This window comes from Heloderma suspectum, chromosome 1 (assembly GCF_057233095.1).
Source record: "Heloderma suspectum isolate Gila_16-S chromosome 1, 16-S_ref, whole genome shotgun sequence".
Taxonomy (NCBI): Eukaryota; Metazoa; Chordata; class Lepidosauria; order Squamata; family Helodermatidae; genus Heloderma; species Heloderma suspectum.
In genome coordinates, this window is record NC_139458.1 from 85,502,123 (window position 1) to 85,518,370 (window position 16,248).

The 16,248-nt window shown below is 42.4% G+C and overlaps 1 protein-coding gene across 3 annotated transcripts in view; it reads right to left on the reverse strand.

Moving 5' to 3' along the window:
• Nucleotides 1-16,248, reverse strand: part of CD82 (CD82 molecule) — a 104,491-nt gene that overhangs the window by 50,794 nt on the left and 37,449 nt on the right. For 2 of the 3 annotated variants that reach the window (XM_084850663.1, XM_084850670.1), the window contains exon 2: nucleotides 7,037-7,117. In XM_084850663.1, the coding sequence (XP_084706789.1) occupies nucleotides 7,037-7,099 (63 nt within the window). In that variant the 5' untranslated portion in view covers nucleotides 7,100-7,117. Of the gene's footprint in view, nucleotides 1-7,036; nucleotides 7,118-8,151; nucleotides 8,345-16,248 lie in introns of those variants that run through there. The other variant, XM_084850678.1, reaches the window with a different exon arrangement.

A 16,248-nucleotide genomic window follows, 5' to 3' on the forward strand; every position in this document is an offset into this window, starting at 1 on the left:
GAAAAGAGCCCATGATTGCAACTCCCCCCTCCCCCACTTATATTCCACTTTTGGATGTATGAGAGATTTGACTTGTTTTTTTAATCAGAATTTACTCACTTCATACCTCTAGTAAATGAGCACAGACCCAAACACAATCTACGGTTGAAGTCTGCACATTTCCAAGCTTGGGATGTGATTTGTGCACTCAAAAATATGTACGTTTGAAAAATGTGCATTAAAAATGTGTACCTTTGAAAAATGCATACTGTAATCAATGGGAGGGAAAATGCACAATTCTGAAAATGAGCCCATTTGGAAAACTACATTTGAAAATATGCACAATTTTTCATATGAAAAGAAGATAAGAAAGCTTGCAGTCCTATAGGACAGAAGTTGGAATAAGCTTTGAAGTGGAATTTGGAGAACAGTGACTAGCTTGAGTTTTGCTGATTCCCTTATCCCTAATTCCACAGTACCCTCCAATACTAGAGATAGAGCATGTACAAGTGAAGTCCTTTCTTCAGTTTGGTAGGCCCACTGCCAATGAGAGAAAAAAGAAATCTTCAGAAGGGCTTTGCTGGAAGTGACTTAGTCCAGAACAAGCCAAGCCAGGCACAAACCCTTCACTCCAAACTAGCACAGAACAAGAGATCTTTAGAGAAGCTCAGGCCATCCCTGCCAACAAGTCTGAAGCAGGTGCCTTAAACATTTAGCAAGTTGGCTTAAGTTCAAAGAACCATTGTTACATAAAGCTGGTCAATTTAGAAGATTGTGGAAGATTCCAGCTAGCTTCTAAGTTGGTGGCTTCACCAACTGACTATGACTTGGCAGTTCCATGTCCAAAAGCAAGAGGGAAATAAGAGCAGTTTCTCAAAGAGCCAGTTGAACTTTGTTACCAAGGAGTAGAAGCTGGAGAACAAAAGTTTATCTGTTCAAACGGAAGAGTGGTTTGAGTTCACTGTCTCAGTCTACTCTTACGTAGCTGTTCCTCAAAACTGAGTGTGCTTTCCAAATACAACATATGACTCACTAGTCATTCACAAATATAATCAAGTCACAGAGTTCCTCAGAGGAAGTGGCTGAGAGGCAAAGTATGACAGATTACTGTCAGCCTGGAGTTACCCCAAATGGGAGAGCATATCCCTTGAATGTATTGGCCAATATTGAATTAATTCTCCTATTGAAGCCCTTTGAATGTCAAATCACCAAAATATCCTGCAACACATGGGAGACAGAAGAAACTATAAAGGATGGTGTACCTTGAGCATTACCAGCTTTCAAAAACAAGAAGTTTGCATCTTACAGTGGCCAATTCATTTGCTACAACTTGACTTGGCAGTCATGTCTTAATGGAGCATAATAGACAAATCACTCTATTTCTGGTCTGTGCCAATTTCGCATGCGCCCACTATTAAGGTCAAAAAAGAATCCACGTTAAAGTGTGCATTTAGAAATGCGTATTTAAATACAGCTTTTCTCTCAAAAACAGAATTTTATACACATTTTCCTATGTTTTAAGCCAAGAACTGTGTTGAAACATTTGGGAAGTGTGGAAGCTGGACAATAACTACCTTCCAATCTGCACATTCATCTGGGAGATGTGGACCAAGTCAATTTGTATTGGAATTTACATATATCGAATTCCCAACTTCCAAGCGGCAGCCTTTGCAGCTGATAGTGTGCTGAATCACTGGGATCTGGTGCCCCAACACCTGCAGTCATCATCATCATCTCTAGAGTGCTTAGAAAGACTAGATGCTTTATATAAAAAACTAAAAGAAGACACAGGCCCTGCCCTCAGGCTTACAATTTAACTTAAAGGAGACACATACTGGGCTAGTTCACATGACATGACAGCCCATCATGGGTCATTTAACCCCTGATATAATGGCATGTACCGACCGCCATTTTGAATATGCAAGCCCTGACCGTGGGGCTGCCTTGTCATCCGAACCCAGCCATTGGGAGTTATGCAAGGGTTAAACATAACTGAAGGATTATGCAAGGGTTGTTTAACCCTTGCATAATCCTACCTATGGCTGAGTTTACACAACACAACAACCCCCAATCAGAGGTTGCATATGCAAATCGTGCCTGGCACACACTGCGGCTTATATAACCCATGGTGAGCCCTGGCATGCAGTGCAAACCAGGTGAAAGGAAAGTGGAGAGGGATAGCAAAAAAAATGCTGCAAATAACCATAGTCGGTTAAATACAATGTAGACCCAATGATAAACACAGACAGATAAGGTTTAGCTAGGTGGGAGTAACATAAGTCCGCATGGATGGGAAGAACATTATCAGTTATTGAAATGAAGGTCTTGGCAATGTTTATTCACTTGACTTGGTTTATGGCTATTCCTTAAAATATACTGGATATTCAATCAATTCATTTAGGGAAGAAAACCCTGAATCACTGGGCAGCAAACAATGCAACAACTGAGATCAAAAGGTAGTTTAGTGACCTCGAACATAACATTGTCATTCAGTTGCATTAACACCATTATGCTGTTGCCGAGAGCCAGGAAATCAAGCTAGGGGATAGGGAGGGAAGTCAAACAATTAGACATTAACATCCCCTTGAGAGAATGGTCTTATGGGAAAAAGATGAAAGGCTGTCTATGTTTGAAGGAAAGAAGAAGTTAAGATCAGGTGTTATTAAAGTGTGGGAAATGTACAAAGGACATGCTAGCCCCATGGATATCTCCCATTTCATCTATGATATATGAAGAAAGGGTTTACAGTGGCTAACACTATTAGTGATTTTTTCTGGTTAGATTTAAGTAGATATTAAGACTTTTTTTCATGAATAAGACTTATCTTCCAATACAAGAAGAACTAGGTTACAAAGACAAATTTCTGTCCCCTGTCCCCAATCTACAAAATCAGGAAAATGGCTTATAAAAGACTACAGGATAAGGAGACTAACTGCTTTTAAACGTAATAATCAAGCCACAATTAAGATGTGTTTTCTGAGATATGTGCAGAGTGCTCTGTAGAAAAGTATAGATTAAATTGGACCGGGGGGGGGGGGGCAAACCCTGCAGTATCTCTGTACCCTAGGCTCTTCTATTTCTTTGAACGTGACCACTAAAAATAATTCCTAGATAGTTATGTATCAGTATTATGTATTACACGTGCAGGCAGATTATGAGAATACAGTTTTAAGTAGTACTGTAAAGTGAAATCCATGGATTGTATGTGTATTTAGAGGTGATGTGGTAGAATCAAGCAGTTTGGGACCTCAGTAGGAAAAGCAGTTCAATAGGCAGTATCCAATGTGACTGTACCGCTAACATAAATCAAGTTGCGCAAGCGTAAACATCCTCTAGCGCCATCATGCCAGTGGTGCTTGCTGGTGCATCGGGTTTTCCAGGGAAACTTGTCACGCCAGCAACTGTTATCGGTAGTGCACTAGAAGTGATTTATATTAGCACCATGCAATTTATGCTAGTGGTAGTGCTGCATTGGATACTGCCCAATATGTACTGGGAGGTAGGGACAGATGGAAGGAGAGGAGTCTTTTATCGCCTTTTAAATCATGTAATTTCTATGGAAATTACAAACTACCAATTTTATCATGTAGCAGCAGGGAGAACACTTATAGCACAAAAATAAATTCTACAAAATTCCAACTATGAGGAATGGGTTCAAAATATTTTGATACATTATTATGAACAAGACTGCAGCAGTGGGATGTACTCAGTGGGGAAGATCAGACAATTTCAATTATTCATGGATGATTGGAAAAACGCTTTCTTGTTAAAGAGAATCGATTCGTTCAGGTTCATGCTTTAAAGGACAGCAAGACTATATGATTTTGCTCTCTGAAATAGAGATGTAATATTTGGTTTTTCATTTGTTAGTTTGGCTAAATAAAGAATGTATGGGTTTTGGTTCATTTTTAATTAAAATTTCTTGATGTTTGTATTTTGTACTTCTATCATATACAAAGAAAATTTAAAAAATGAAAAACTCTACTAGTCCTAACAACTAGCAGTGTTGGTATGGGTTACAGCCTGCAATGGTGCAAAAACAACAACAGTCCATAAATCATATCCCTTCCACAATTTAACCTTCCACTTTATGTTTCACACCACCTTTACTAGAGAAATGTGCAACTGAAGTGCTCCAAGGATGAAACTAGACGTCTGGCAGCAAACACTGATCTGGGAAACTGGATTGCTGCTCACCCACTGAAAAGGAGGTGGTGGTGGTGGAGAGAGAGATTATTTATTTCTATATTACATTTATATCCTGCCTTTTTTCCTCCTTAAGGAACCCAAGGCAGCTTACATTACCTCCTCCTCCTCCATTTTATCCTCACAACAACTCTGTGAGATGGGCTGGGCTGAGAGTCTGTGACTGGCCCAAAGTCACCAATTGCTTCCATGGCCAAGTGGGGACTAGAACCCAGATCTCGCGACTCCCAGTCCAACACTCTAGCCACTACACCACACTGGCTCTGGAAAAAAAAATCTGCTTTTCCTTCCTCTGAGGTTTCAAGGTAGGCTATCCACATCAAGTGATTAAGAGTTACTGGCTGGTTTGACAAAGAAATTAGTGGGCTGGGTTAAAAAAAAAAAAAGTACCCCAATACCTGTTGCTCCCCTCTCAAATTCTCCCACAGCTTCTTTGAAGCAGAGAAGTAGCAGTTGATTCCCAGACCCCTGTTTGCTTACAAACTCCTAATTTAATCCCAAGAGTGTTCAGCACAGCTTTTTTCATTGCCAGATTCCAATTTCTCACAGGGGCTATAAAACAAATGTTTTTGATTTAGGGCAGAGGTAAGCAGCCTGTTGCCTTCCAGATATTTTGGATTACACTGTCCACAAGCCCCAGCCAGCCATCTGGACTGCACCAGGTTGCCTACCCCTGATTTAGGGGTTTCCATCCATTTTCCCTTGGTGTTCTTTCTATAGGCAGGGAGGCCCAAAATATTCCCCACAGCATTATCTTGATCACTCAAGACATTGGATCTTACTAGGCAAATTATGAACTCCTATGTAGGTAATATACACCAAAGGTGTGCAGAAGGTAGACTATGGTCCATCAGTGAACCACATTTTCTACTACAGTACATCACCCAGTGCTGGGATTCTTGCAAAGGATGCAGCTTCTGTGGACTCTGAACAGGTCCTATAAGGTCCATATATTCTGAAGGTGTATACACATGCTCACTGAAAAAAGGCATAACTGATCTGTGTGATCATGAGTATGCATTCCTGCTTTGTAAATGTAATAATACGTCTGTAAAGCAGCCTTCCCCAACGTGGTGTCCTCCAGATGTTTTGGACTTCAACTCCCAACAGCTCTAGCCAACATGGCCAATTATCAGGAATTCTGGAGATTGTAGTTCAAAACATATGAAGGGCACCAAGTTGGGAAAGGCTACTATAGAGAACTGTAGTTATAAAAAAACAGTAGCTCAGCCCCCATTTAACCAACATACTGTTTCTACGGTCTCTTTAACATGAGAGAGGAAGTAAACCGTTTGCTAATTCATCAGGGGGGATTTTATCACTGCTCCTCACATTTACCCCATGGTCATGTTAACAAAACTAAGATTAGGGAGAATGTAATGGAAAAAACTTGATTCTAACACAGGATAAGTTAGGCCTTAATATAAAACCAGCAGATAAGGGAAAACAGGGCTTAAATTCTCTATTAAATTATACTAAAGATTATGAAGTTGATAGTAACTGTTCCTTAGAAACCCAGCTGACACTAAAGACACATACCTAGTGGAACAGAAGAGGAAGTAGTCAATATACTTAATCAGATAACTGTAACATATCCCTCTAATCTCCCTGCAACAGGGTAGCGACTGAAACAGCTTTGGTACACATTGACTGAGTCCACTTGTTTGTCAAGTCTATTCTTTTTTTGCTAGAAGTAGACTTGCGGCTCATCTCTGTACCAATTTATGGCCTTCTGCAAATAGCAACATTAACCCACAGAAAAATCCATTCAGCGGTGCACTGATTATAACCATACATGTTGTGGCTGGATGTTTCCATAAAGCAGCAAATCACTGCAGAGAATAGACAAGGGCTTGATTAAAATTGGATGGCCAGTAATTCAGCTTGTCTTGTCTCAAAAAGGGAGCACACAATACCCAGAGCACTTAAAAGCTAATCACACCATACAATTACCTTCATGTCATCAGTCTTTCACTATTTTTCCTTTGAGTATTTGGTAGTACCGAATTACTTATATGCAGAAGACCAATTTTATCACATCTATCTAAGGAAAGCTTGAAGAATGAAATAAGTAGTTTCATAAAACAAGCACAAGATCCAGATTATTTTAATAAAGCTAAGAACACCTGCAGGACTACCATAAACTCACTGAAGCTTAGTTAGCCACCACACATCTTGCCAATCAGCTAGCCCCAAAAGGTGTTTCTATAGAGTTATTTGTGTTTAGGGTTGCAGTGGAGAAAATAGCTGGGGACGTCAGAACGCGTGGCGGGGGGGGGGGGGGAGGCCGGACAGCACATAGGAAGCATCATGACTATGTTTCCGTGGTCCCCTCCCCCAGGAATGCCCCCTTTTCACCCGCTCCAGACTGTACTTATGAACATGGAGACAGGGATGAACTGCGCTGCCTATGAGGGGGCAGGGGCGGGGACAAGGAGCTCAGTTTCTGGGAAATGAGCTCGGAGCCTTGGCTCTGAGCTCGGTTCCTAGAAACCAAAAAAAAAAAATCTTCATAATCTTCAACATCTCTGACCATTCTCCCATTGATTAATATCTATTGACAATTCCCCCCCACCTTCATTTGTTTATAAAACATGTGATCGTAACACATTGTTCATATGATCACCACAATGCTATTTTCTTCACTGTAACCCTAAACACAAATAACTTTATTCACTTTGTGTCTGCCCTTGACTATTATCCTACTGCACTGAGGTTGTGAGATCTTCAGAAAAAAGGACAAACTGTTTCTATAAGAGTTCTTCTTATATCCTCTTGACTGTGGCTAGAGTCTCCCACCAATGCTTAGCTCAGAAACAGGCTCCCCCAGTTTCCATATCCAAATACTTACAAAGAAAAGGAGGTTGAAGAGGAAAAGGAAGTACTTTGTGACTTTCAGGCAGCTAGACCCCATCTTCTCAGTTTATAAAACCTGGGTAGAAAACAGACAACCACATGAGAATGTATCCTTTACACAGTCACCACTTGAATGAGGAACTCTGAAGAGCCCCTTTTGCAAGGATCTTCAGTGCACTGATGGAAGGATTTCCTCCTTCCTCCCATACTACCTCCTCAGAAAGTAAAGCACTTCAAGAGATTACTTGCTTAACAGACTGTTTCCTCAGTGTGAGGAAAAAGTTACTTATCTTTGTCTTATTAAGAGAGTTTTGACCTCATTTTAGTCTACTATCCCTACAAGGAACCACTTCCATCTGGCTAGTGCAGCGTAGCACCATCAACTCCTCAGGTAGAGATGTTTCAGAGCCAAATCAGCCAAACCTCCTTCACCTCAATTCTTTGAGGCAAGACTTCTATTGTGCAATTGTGCTGCCACACTCACAGTTTTACAAGGGGTCCAAATGATGTCTTGTGTTTTCCCACCACTTCTTCCATCTTTTTCTTATGAGAGAAAAAAAAATGTTAAGGAGGGAAAGACAGAATAGCTGCACAATGCCTTTTGATTGGTAGCCAAGGGTGTTTCCACCTGAGGTGTTTAGTGAACAAGGCATAGTTATTCCACGGTACTTTGTTATGGGGCATCTGCCTGGTATCACCATGCATTGTACATCTCCTATGTTCTCCTTATTTACCTTCAATTTCTTTTCAGAACTCAGAAAGACTTTAACCCTTGTATGGTGCTTCCAGATGGAAGGGTCCTAGTGCTAACTATCAGAAGGCATTGTGCAGCTATCCCATCTATTCTTTCTTAATGGATTTTCTGTAGTAAGAAAAAGAAATGGAAGATGAAGTGAGAAAACTTGGGAGGATTACAAGTGGATGATGTTGTCACCCCTAGATAGCATTTGCTTTCAATCAGTCTCTTTTCCCACCCCCAAGTTGCTTCCACAGGCAGGGGTCTCAGTCAAGCTTGGACATGCAGTGAGAGGGAGAAAATGACTCAGACCTGGTAACTGGGGAAAGTGGGACTGCCCATTTGGCTACTAGATGAGTTGCTATTCCACTTACAGCAGAAAAGCAATGCTTGCATGCTGCTTAGTCATGTCTGGAAGCACTCAATATAGGATCTCATGAATCCAGTGTGTGTGGTCTTCTATATAGGTACAGACCCCATCTTCTCTGTAGTGCACATCCTACTGATTATATGAGCTGAGGCGCGGGAGGCGGGGAGAATCAGTAGCAGCTTCTAGAAACTAAATTTGATGAGAGGTAACAAGCCAGTTAGCTTTTTGCTCATTGTTGACTACTTCATATCATTTTGTTCACACCTAAACTGGTTTTATAATTCAAAGCTTTTGAATGACAAGATCGCCCAAGATTATTTAACAGAGACACTCATATCGAGCAGAGGCAACTAGGAGGTCTTAACTAGATGTAAAGGCCATTGACTACTACAGGAATTGGATTAGAATTGGAGCCAATTCTAATCATACATATACTGTGTGTGCATATAAAAAAGACACAAGAGGCATTTAAACACCAGAAGTGCAATCCAAAAGAACGTTGAGTGTGCTGATCACTCCAGGAAGAGACAGAAAAGGGTTGGGAAGGTTAGGTTTGGGACAGAAGTCCAAGAAGAGACTCCTGTTCAGGTTTTCCCACTGTTTTGGCCTGCAAAGCTTAAATCCACTATTATAATCTGATGCGTTTGGCCATGAGCTTGCAGAACGAGACAGCTTAAGAGAAAGTAGCAGCATTAATGGCCTATAACATCCCAAGGTATCTATGCTGATACTTCAAGAGGGGGGTGGGGAGAAGGAAAAGCAGGGGAGGGAGATTCTGTCCAAGCCTCACCAAGTCTACTCCCAGCGACTTTCACTTTCTTCAATGAGTTGCTGTCACTAGCACAGGAAGTAAGGTGGCAATTGTCATGAATGATGTCGAGCAACTAGCATTCGACAACATCCTCAATGGTTTTGTGTGACAATGCAACAGGAAACAAAGCATAAGGCAGACTAGTGGCAGCCAACCCACCAACCTAGAGAGCTTCCTTGCACTAGGCTGCATTCAGCAAAGGGCAATGGAAGAAAGCAAGTTATTCTGTTCCAGTTTAAAACCTGCTTCTAATCCTATTAGGCTATTTAGGTCAGTACCAAGATCAGGATGGAATTGGAGCATCATTCTAATTGGGTAGCGTGCTCTCCCTCTCTCTCCCCCCCCCCCCCTAGCCAGCAGCAGCTTTAAAAGATCTATCAGCTTTGCTGGGCAGGAAAGAGAAGCCGCTTCAGATTTCCCAGAGGACTTAAGAGAACTCGTATTTAGTTCTGAAAGAGTGAGAAAAATGTGCCCACCTCTTCCCACCTGGAAACAGTCTGGCAAGGAAGCAACAGGAATTCACAAGTTTACCAAGAGTTGCCATTTACTCAGCAGGACTGTTAAGCAAACGTTCACCTCAGCACTTGAGGAAAATAGGAATCTGCTCTATCCCAAGTCAGATAGCTTGTCCATCTAGCTCAGTATTGGCTGCTCCAGGGGTCTTTCCTGACACCTGTTACCTGATCCTTTTGAACAAGATACCGCGGATCGAGCCTGGAACCCTCAGCATGCAAAACGGGTTCTCTACCATTGAGCTATGGCTGCTCCTACTTGAAAGGCAGGTGCCCACTAGTAGCAAGTGTTGCCGCTACTCTTTCCAGCAAGGGATTCTCTCTTTAAAGGAGTTGCTGGTTGGCCACTGTGTGATAGACCCTTGGTCTGATTGAGCATGGCTCTTCTTAGGTTCTTAAAAGCAGACTTAGGGCACAATCCTGTCCATGTTTAGACAGAAAAAGGTCCTACAACTCCCAGTATTTCCCAGGATGGCTGGTTGGGGAATGCTGGAAGTTGTAGGACTTTTTTCTGCCTAAACATGCATAGGATTGCACCTTTAAGTGATCAAGTGATATAAATTCCAATTTGTGCCTGCTTGAACTACTTAATTGCCCCTGCTGGCAGCCATTCTTGTAAATGTTAGGGAAATGCCTGTATTATGGGACAGGGACAAAAGGCAGGACTATTAGTTTACTGACTGAATTCACAGGCCACAAACTTAATCCCACATATGCCCGTGTTTGTTCAAGCACCCAGGAGCCATCCCTTGCTGGAATACATTGAATCCCTGGATTTGATGTATATTCATCTGAACAACTTTGTCCATTACACATCCATGAGTTTACAATGTTACAATTTCTATCAACATATTGGAATATAAAATGTCAGTCATCCACAGAGCCACTTTGGTGAAATGATCCAGCTTGAAAGGCTTGTTTTCCCCAAGCTAAATACTGTTGCCTTTATTTGCCCACAACTCTTACTTCAAGGAGAAATGCCAAAGGTGTTTCACCTGGAAACTGGCGAGCTTTGGTTACTAACTGGAAGAGGAATCCATCATTAACTTTTTTTCCCCGATCAAACCTGGCAGAGAGAGGAAGGAGCCATGGTGTCTGTGCAGCCTACTTGGCAATCTCATCTCCAATAATTAAAAACAATGGAAAAGTTTTAATCAGTAGACGAATAAAGCTTTGATCACAGATCAGTTAAGTTTTAAGGCCTAGCAAGTACAGATAAGGTCCTGGAGTCAGCCCACTTTGCTAGTGCAGGTATTTTGTAACTTAAGCATTTCAGAAAACAACTCGTCTTCCATCCAGGGCAAATAAAGTTGTGTATGTGTGGGAGGTGGGGCAAGGGGAGAGAGAGAAAGAGAGAAGAGAAGAACTTTTGTTAAAAAAAACTGTTTCACCTGCCTGCCTATGTACTGCAACAGAGAGTGCTACTTATAAAGTAGGATTAAAGCTGGGGGTTGAGGGGGTTGGGAATGGAAAAGGGATACTGTTTAAAGGGAACTTCAGATAAACTCTAATGACTTTGCAATCCCTAGATTCCACTACCCCACTCCCCACATAAAAGCAGAAGAGGGAGAAGAGAGAATGTAACAGGCTACTTTGCCCAGAACAGTACCAACTGCAAGAATGACTGAATGTAGTGAACCCAGTCATTGGAAACGCTCACAATCAAGCAAGTTCAGTTCTTTATTCCCCTTTTCAGAACAGAGACCTTGTTAAGGGCTCAAGGAGGCAGATCTGCAACTCATTCAGTTTAGTCCTATAATGTGAACCCAAGTAGCCTTCTATTTAGCAGGAGGATACCTGAATAAGACCATCACACCCTACCTCTTCTCTCCCCCTTCCACCTTGCCCCCAAATAGCCTAGCAAAAAACTGTAAAGAGATACTGTGGGAAAGAAAGAGAAAGATGAAAGTGGGGTTTACAGCTTCTCTTTTCACTGGAAAGAGATTTTCAAAAGCTTGGACTGAAGCCTCAGGGAAACCCATTAAACAAAGCCACAGTAAGCCTGAATAAGCATTGTATTAATATTTCCACCTTCTATTTAAATGTTAATGCCCAGCCCCCACATCCTTCAAAACACACACACACACACACACACACACACACGTGGAAAAGGCAAGCTTTTTGGTTCATATACACACCCTTTTGCAAGCACCACCACACCAGCAGCATGACAACTGGGGATGTGTGAAAATAGAGGGCAGAATCCAATGGGGAGCTTACACCCCGCTGATTCCTTTCGGCAAGCGCTGGGTCCCACCAATTCCACTTTGCCAGTGGACCCACTGGAAATACTTGTTTCTGGAAGGAGGCAGGTTGGCAGAGCTCCCTTATGTGAGCTCCAGCAACCTGCCTCCTTCCAGAAACGAGCATTTCCACTCCTTTCGGGTTGCCCCAGAAGAGCTAAATCAATGTTGCGGAAGCAGTGGGGGCCACTTGCGCAACGTTACAGGGGAGAGTAAGCACCCCATTAGATTCTGCCTGATGGCTGCTCTTCCCTGACCGTCAGTGGCATATCGTCACATGTACAGAGTGCGGTGCAATGAACTAGGCAAAAGCACAGAGTTACAAGACATTAGATGCAGGAACCCACTGGGCGAAGGCATTATGTTTGTCAAAAGGTGACCCTCCAGCCCACAGGAATACCAATAATCCTGGTCATTATATCCTTTACTGTGAAAAATTAGGTTATGATATTGCAAGAGAAACATGATCTTCTCAGATAGTTTCTTGCCAACTTATTTTATGGAAACCATTAATTGCAAGAATGTACAGATGTATCAATACTGTTTTCCATTGTAAGAAGTTTTGCTGTCTTTATCCTCTGGAACCTGATTTTTTAGTTACATTTTCACGTCTGCAATGACCTTGTTGGTGAAACTTATTGCTAAAACTGGATTCCTAATAATTACTGCTTCTACCCATAATGAGTTCCTGACAAACCAAAGAATGTGTATTCATTCTTATATACCAAAACAGGGGCGTGGAGACTGTTTCAGCCTGAGCAGCTCTACAGGGCTGCATTCCAGTTGTGGGCAGGGCTGAAGGCAAAGGGGATGGAACCAAAAGCAGAAGGGGTGGGGCCAAAAATACCAGCCGGTTTTAGATTGAAGTTGTTACTGCCAGTAACTCAGCCTTAGGAGAGGCATTCCACCCTTTTAGAATGGGGGGCGGGAGACACAAAATCTGGGAAGCCACCAAATTATTGGTGGTAAAGAGAAATGGGGTGGGGCCAAGGAAGAGGATGTGGCCTTCTGGGGATGTGGCTAGAGGACACAGTATGAAGATGTGGTCCAGAGGGCCAGAATGGAAGCCTGAGGGCCGGATTTGGCCCACAGGCTTGAGGTTTGACACCCCTGAACTAAATGATTATTCTATTTACTTATATGGGACAGCTCAAGTTGCTATTGCCCCTAGCACCAATACCCTTGCCATAGTCCTTCCGTCTGTGTAATATGCAAACATAGGGAAACATCTTGTATGTTCCACAATACTGGAGAGACAGAGTGTACCTTACACTTCCAGGGCCTAGCCCAGACCTTCACAGCTTGTGACCACCAAATTAGAAGTAGCCCACTACCTAAGTGTACAGGCCTGGCCTAGACTTATGAAAACTAAAGTTATTTCAGAAAGACAGCACAAAGATGTCAAGAATACCATGGAATGTGATACAGCATGTGATTGCCCCAGGATGCAAGTCTAAGCATAGCCCTGCATTCCTGTTGTCACTCCTCGGTGGCTCAAGCTATTTTGACCTTAAAGCAGCTGAAATTTCAATACATGCCCACAGTCAAACACTATTACTCAGGATTTCCTCACCTTGTGGTACTACTATGCTTATACTGGGATCAGACAGTGATAGAATGGGTCAGAGAGCAGCTCACAGCTCTGTAGGCAGTCTTGGCTTATTATTAAATTCCAGTATCACAAATAGTATCTGGAGGTTTAAAACCTTTCATGACCTTTCTGGCCTTTCTTTGCCAAAGGAGAGAACAAAGATTTCAAATTGGATCAGAGCCATTACTGGAGAATTGCCTCTGCCAACATTAGTTTACTCTGTTGTTACGACCAACATAAGTCAGTAACACTGCTCAAGGAATGACCATCACGACTGTTTCCTGATCTTTCTCCTCCATTACTCCTGCCTTCCACATGCATACCAACTGGACCAGCTGCAGCAGTTCTGTCTAAGCAAGGGAAGATGAGCCTGGCCCCAACAGGATATAATGCCTGTTTACATTGTTCAAGCACTGTCAAACCAATCACCATCCTCTGCCTTTCCCTCCACTCTGTTCCTTTGTGTGTATTTACTTTGTAAGTCTGAAGACAGAGTGTCTGTCTGTCCACCTGTCTTTTAATTGCTGTGAGCCACTTTGGGAGATTATCTTTGGCTGAAAAGCTGGATTAAAATATAATCAAATACATAAATACACTTCTTCTTTTTACACAGAGGTCCATTGAGTTCAGTGCAATTTATTCCCATGTAACCATGCAATCACAGCCTTCCTGGTTCACCTTCAACAATGCCTCCTGCTCTCACAATCAGCAAATAAAGGAAGACAAAATGGGCAGCACACTCTGCCTGCCCCATTGCTCAGGTGTTGTTGCTTTGCCAAGAAGCTATTTGCCATTTGTTGGGTAGCAGATGCTCTCAGAAAGTGACTGCTGTGGGTGGAAAGAAGGGAAGAGCCCCAAAACTCCTTCGCGTTTTCACTACCACAGATCATCTCTCTGAAATGAATTCAGAAATGGAATGATCCCCAATGACAGGTGTTTATATATATCTAAAGAACTGAAGATCGTATGGAGTTTGTTCCAGGGCTGCAGTGTTTAGTCAAATCAACAAGGCAGAGCAGCTTCCCCAACCAGTTGTGATGGACCATGTACGCTGCCTTATGCTCCTTGGAGGAAAAGGTAGGATGTAAATGCAACAAACATCTGGAGGACACTAGGTTGGGGAAGTCTGGTCAGACAGACTAAGAAGGTCTCCTTTATTAAATGAGGCAAGAGGTGTGTTGGTTGTTTTTTTGGTTTTTAAATCTTAGTATGTTCATAAAAACTTTGGGTAGGGAGTGCACTTTTGGAAGAGGTATTTCTCTCTCACATGGAGGAGGGAATACCTCTAAAGCACCAGCTGCCTGCAACACAAGCATGCTTGATCCAAGAGCAAAGAAGCAATTATTGTCTCTCTAAGAGCTATTACTTTTTCTCTTTTGCAAATTTAACCAATTTGTTCATCACACGAGTTGACTGATAAGCTCCAATGGATACAGCAGGACTTCAGTCTGTTCCTATTTTGGAAGTATCGCATGCATTCACTGATAACTCCATTCTGTCCCATTTATGCATTAAGCTGAACTTTAAAAATGTATGAACATTCTTATTTAAACACTATTTTTGAATAATTTTTTTTTAAAAAAATACTGTACGTATTGTCGTAAAATACACATTTGCTCAAAATATGCATTTTGGTATGTTTTCTGAGCCAATAATTTTGTTGCAACATCCAAGGAAGTAAGAAACCCAATGGATACCTATGCTCCAATCCAACACATTAATCTGGGAGGTCTTCAAAGAGATCAAATTCCCAAAGCATCCCTACTTCCAAGTAAGCATGCACAGGATTGCAGTGTAATTGAATAATGGTCCTACACTATGGACCCAATCAATTCGAATGAGAGAGAGGTAAAGATGAGGGCTGCTGCATATTAAATGCCTTGACACAGTGATTTACTTCCAGGCTCTACAACACGGGGCCATTTTTAAGCTTCGGAAGAAAGAGTACCAAAGGACTCTTTGGTATGCTCTAGTATGTTATACCATCCTATTACCTGCAGCGAGCTAATGAGCAGTGGCAGAATTAATGACCCTTTTGTTTACTAACAGCACTCAGCACATTCCTTAGAGGCAGTCGTCTGTGAAGACTTCAGCTACCAATCAAGTTCAGACTGCCATCTCTCTCTACCCAACTGGGTGTGTATGGTCAAAATTAATTACCCAAGGGCAGTGGATTTCTACATAGCCCCAGCACATCACCATTGCTTAATTAAAAGCGTACCTTGCCAGTGCTATTTCATCACCTACCAACCAACACGGAGCACAACCAAAGCTAGCTGTGAAGTCAACTGTGAAAGCATATGGCTCCAAATATTATTGAGAGTGAGACAGCCTCGGTGGGTTGTGCTGCTGGGGAGTTCTCTAGCTAAACTTCAATCCTTTCAGGGAGAGTGAACTTGTTTAAGCACATCTGGGGGCAAGAGTTTTCCATTTCTAAACCCAGAACTGCCTGCCAGCACAACGACAATACCCGGAGGAAAAAAGGGAAGACCATCACATCCATTCTACGGTCACTTCAGACTGCAGCTCCTGCAGAGTGCCTTTATTCTTGCTGTTTTTCCGACAACCCTACACAGAATGTATTTGGTCACCTCATTGCATCATTCAAGCCCCTTGTAGGGATAAGTCACCCAAACCATCACCTCAACGTCACCATCTTGGTGATATAGTTTTGATCCTGCTCTGTCATGGCAATCATGTGTACTTCTCCTTCACACATGTCCTTCATGCTGCCCTGGGAGTGCATTAATCTGAGGTGATCAACGCCATGCAAACTGGCTCTTTGAATGCCACAAGTGGGATTTCCGACAAGAGCGGGGCGTGCATGACCCCTTTCACATGTTCAGTGAATGCACAGTGTGTTCATAGGGTGGGGTAGACTATCCCTCACCTCTGCTGGAATCACACACTGCCTTCCCCTTCCCCTGAACATCCAACAGATGTT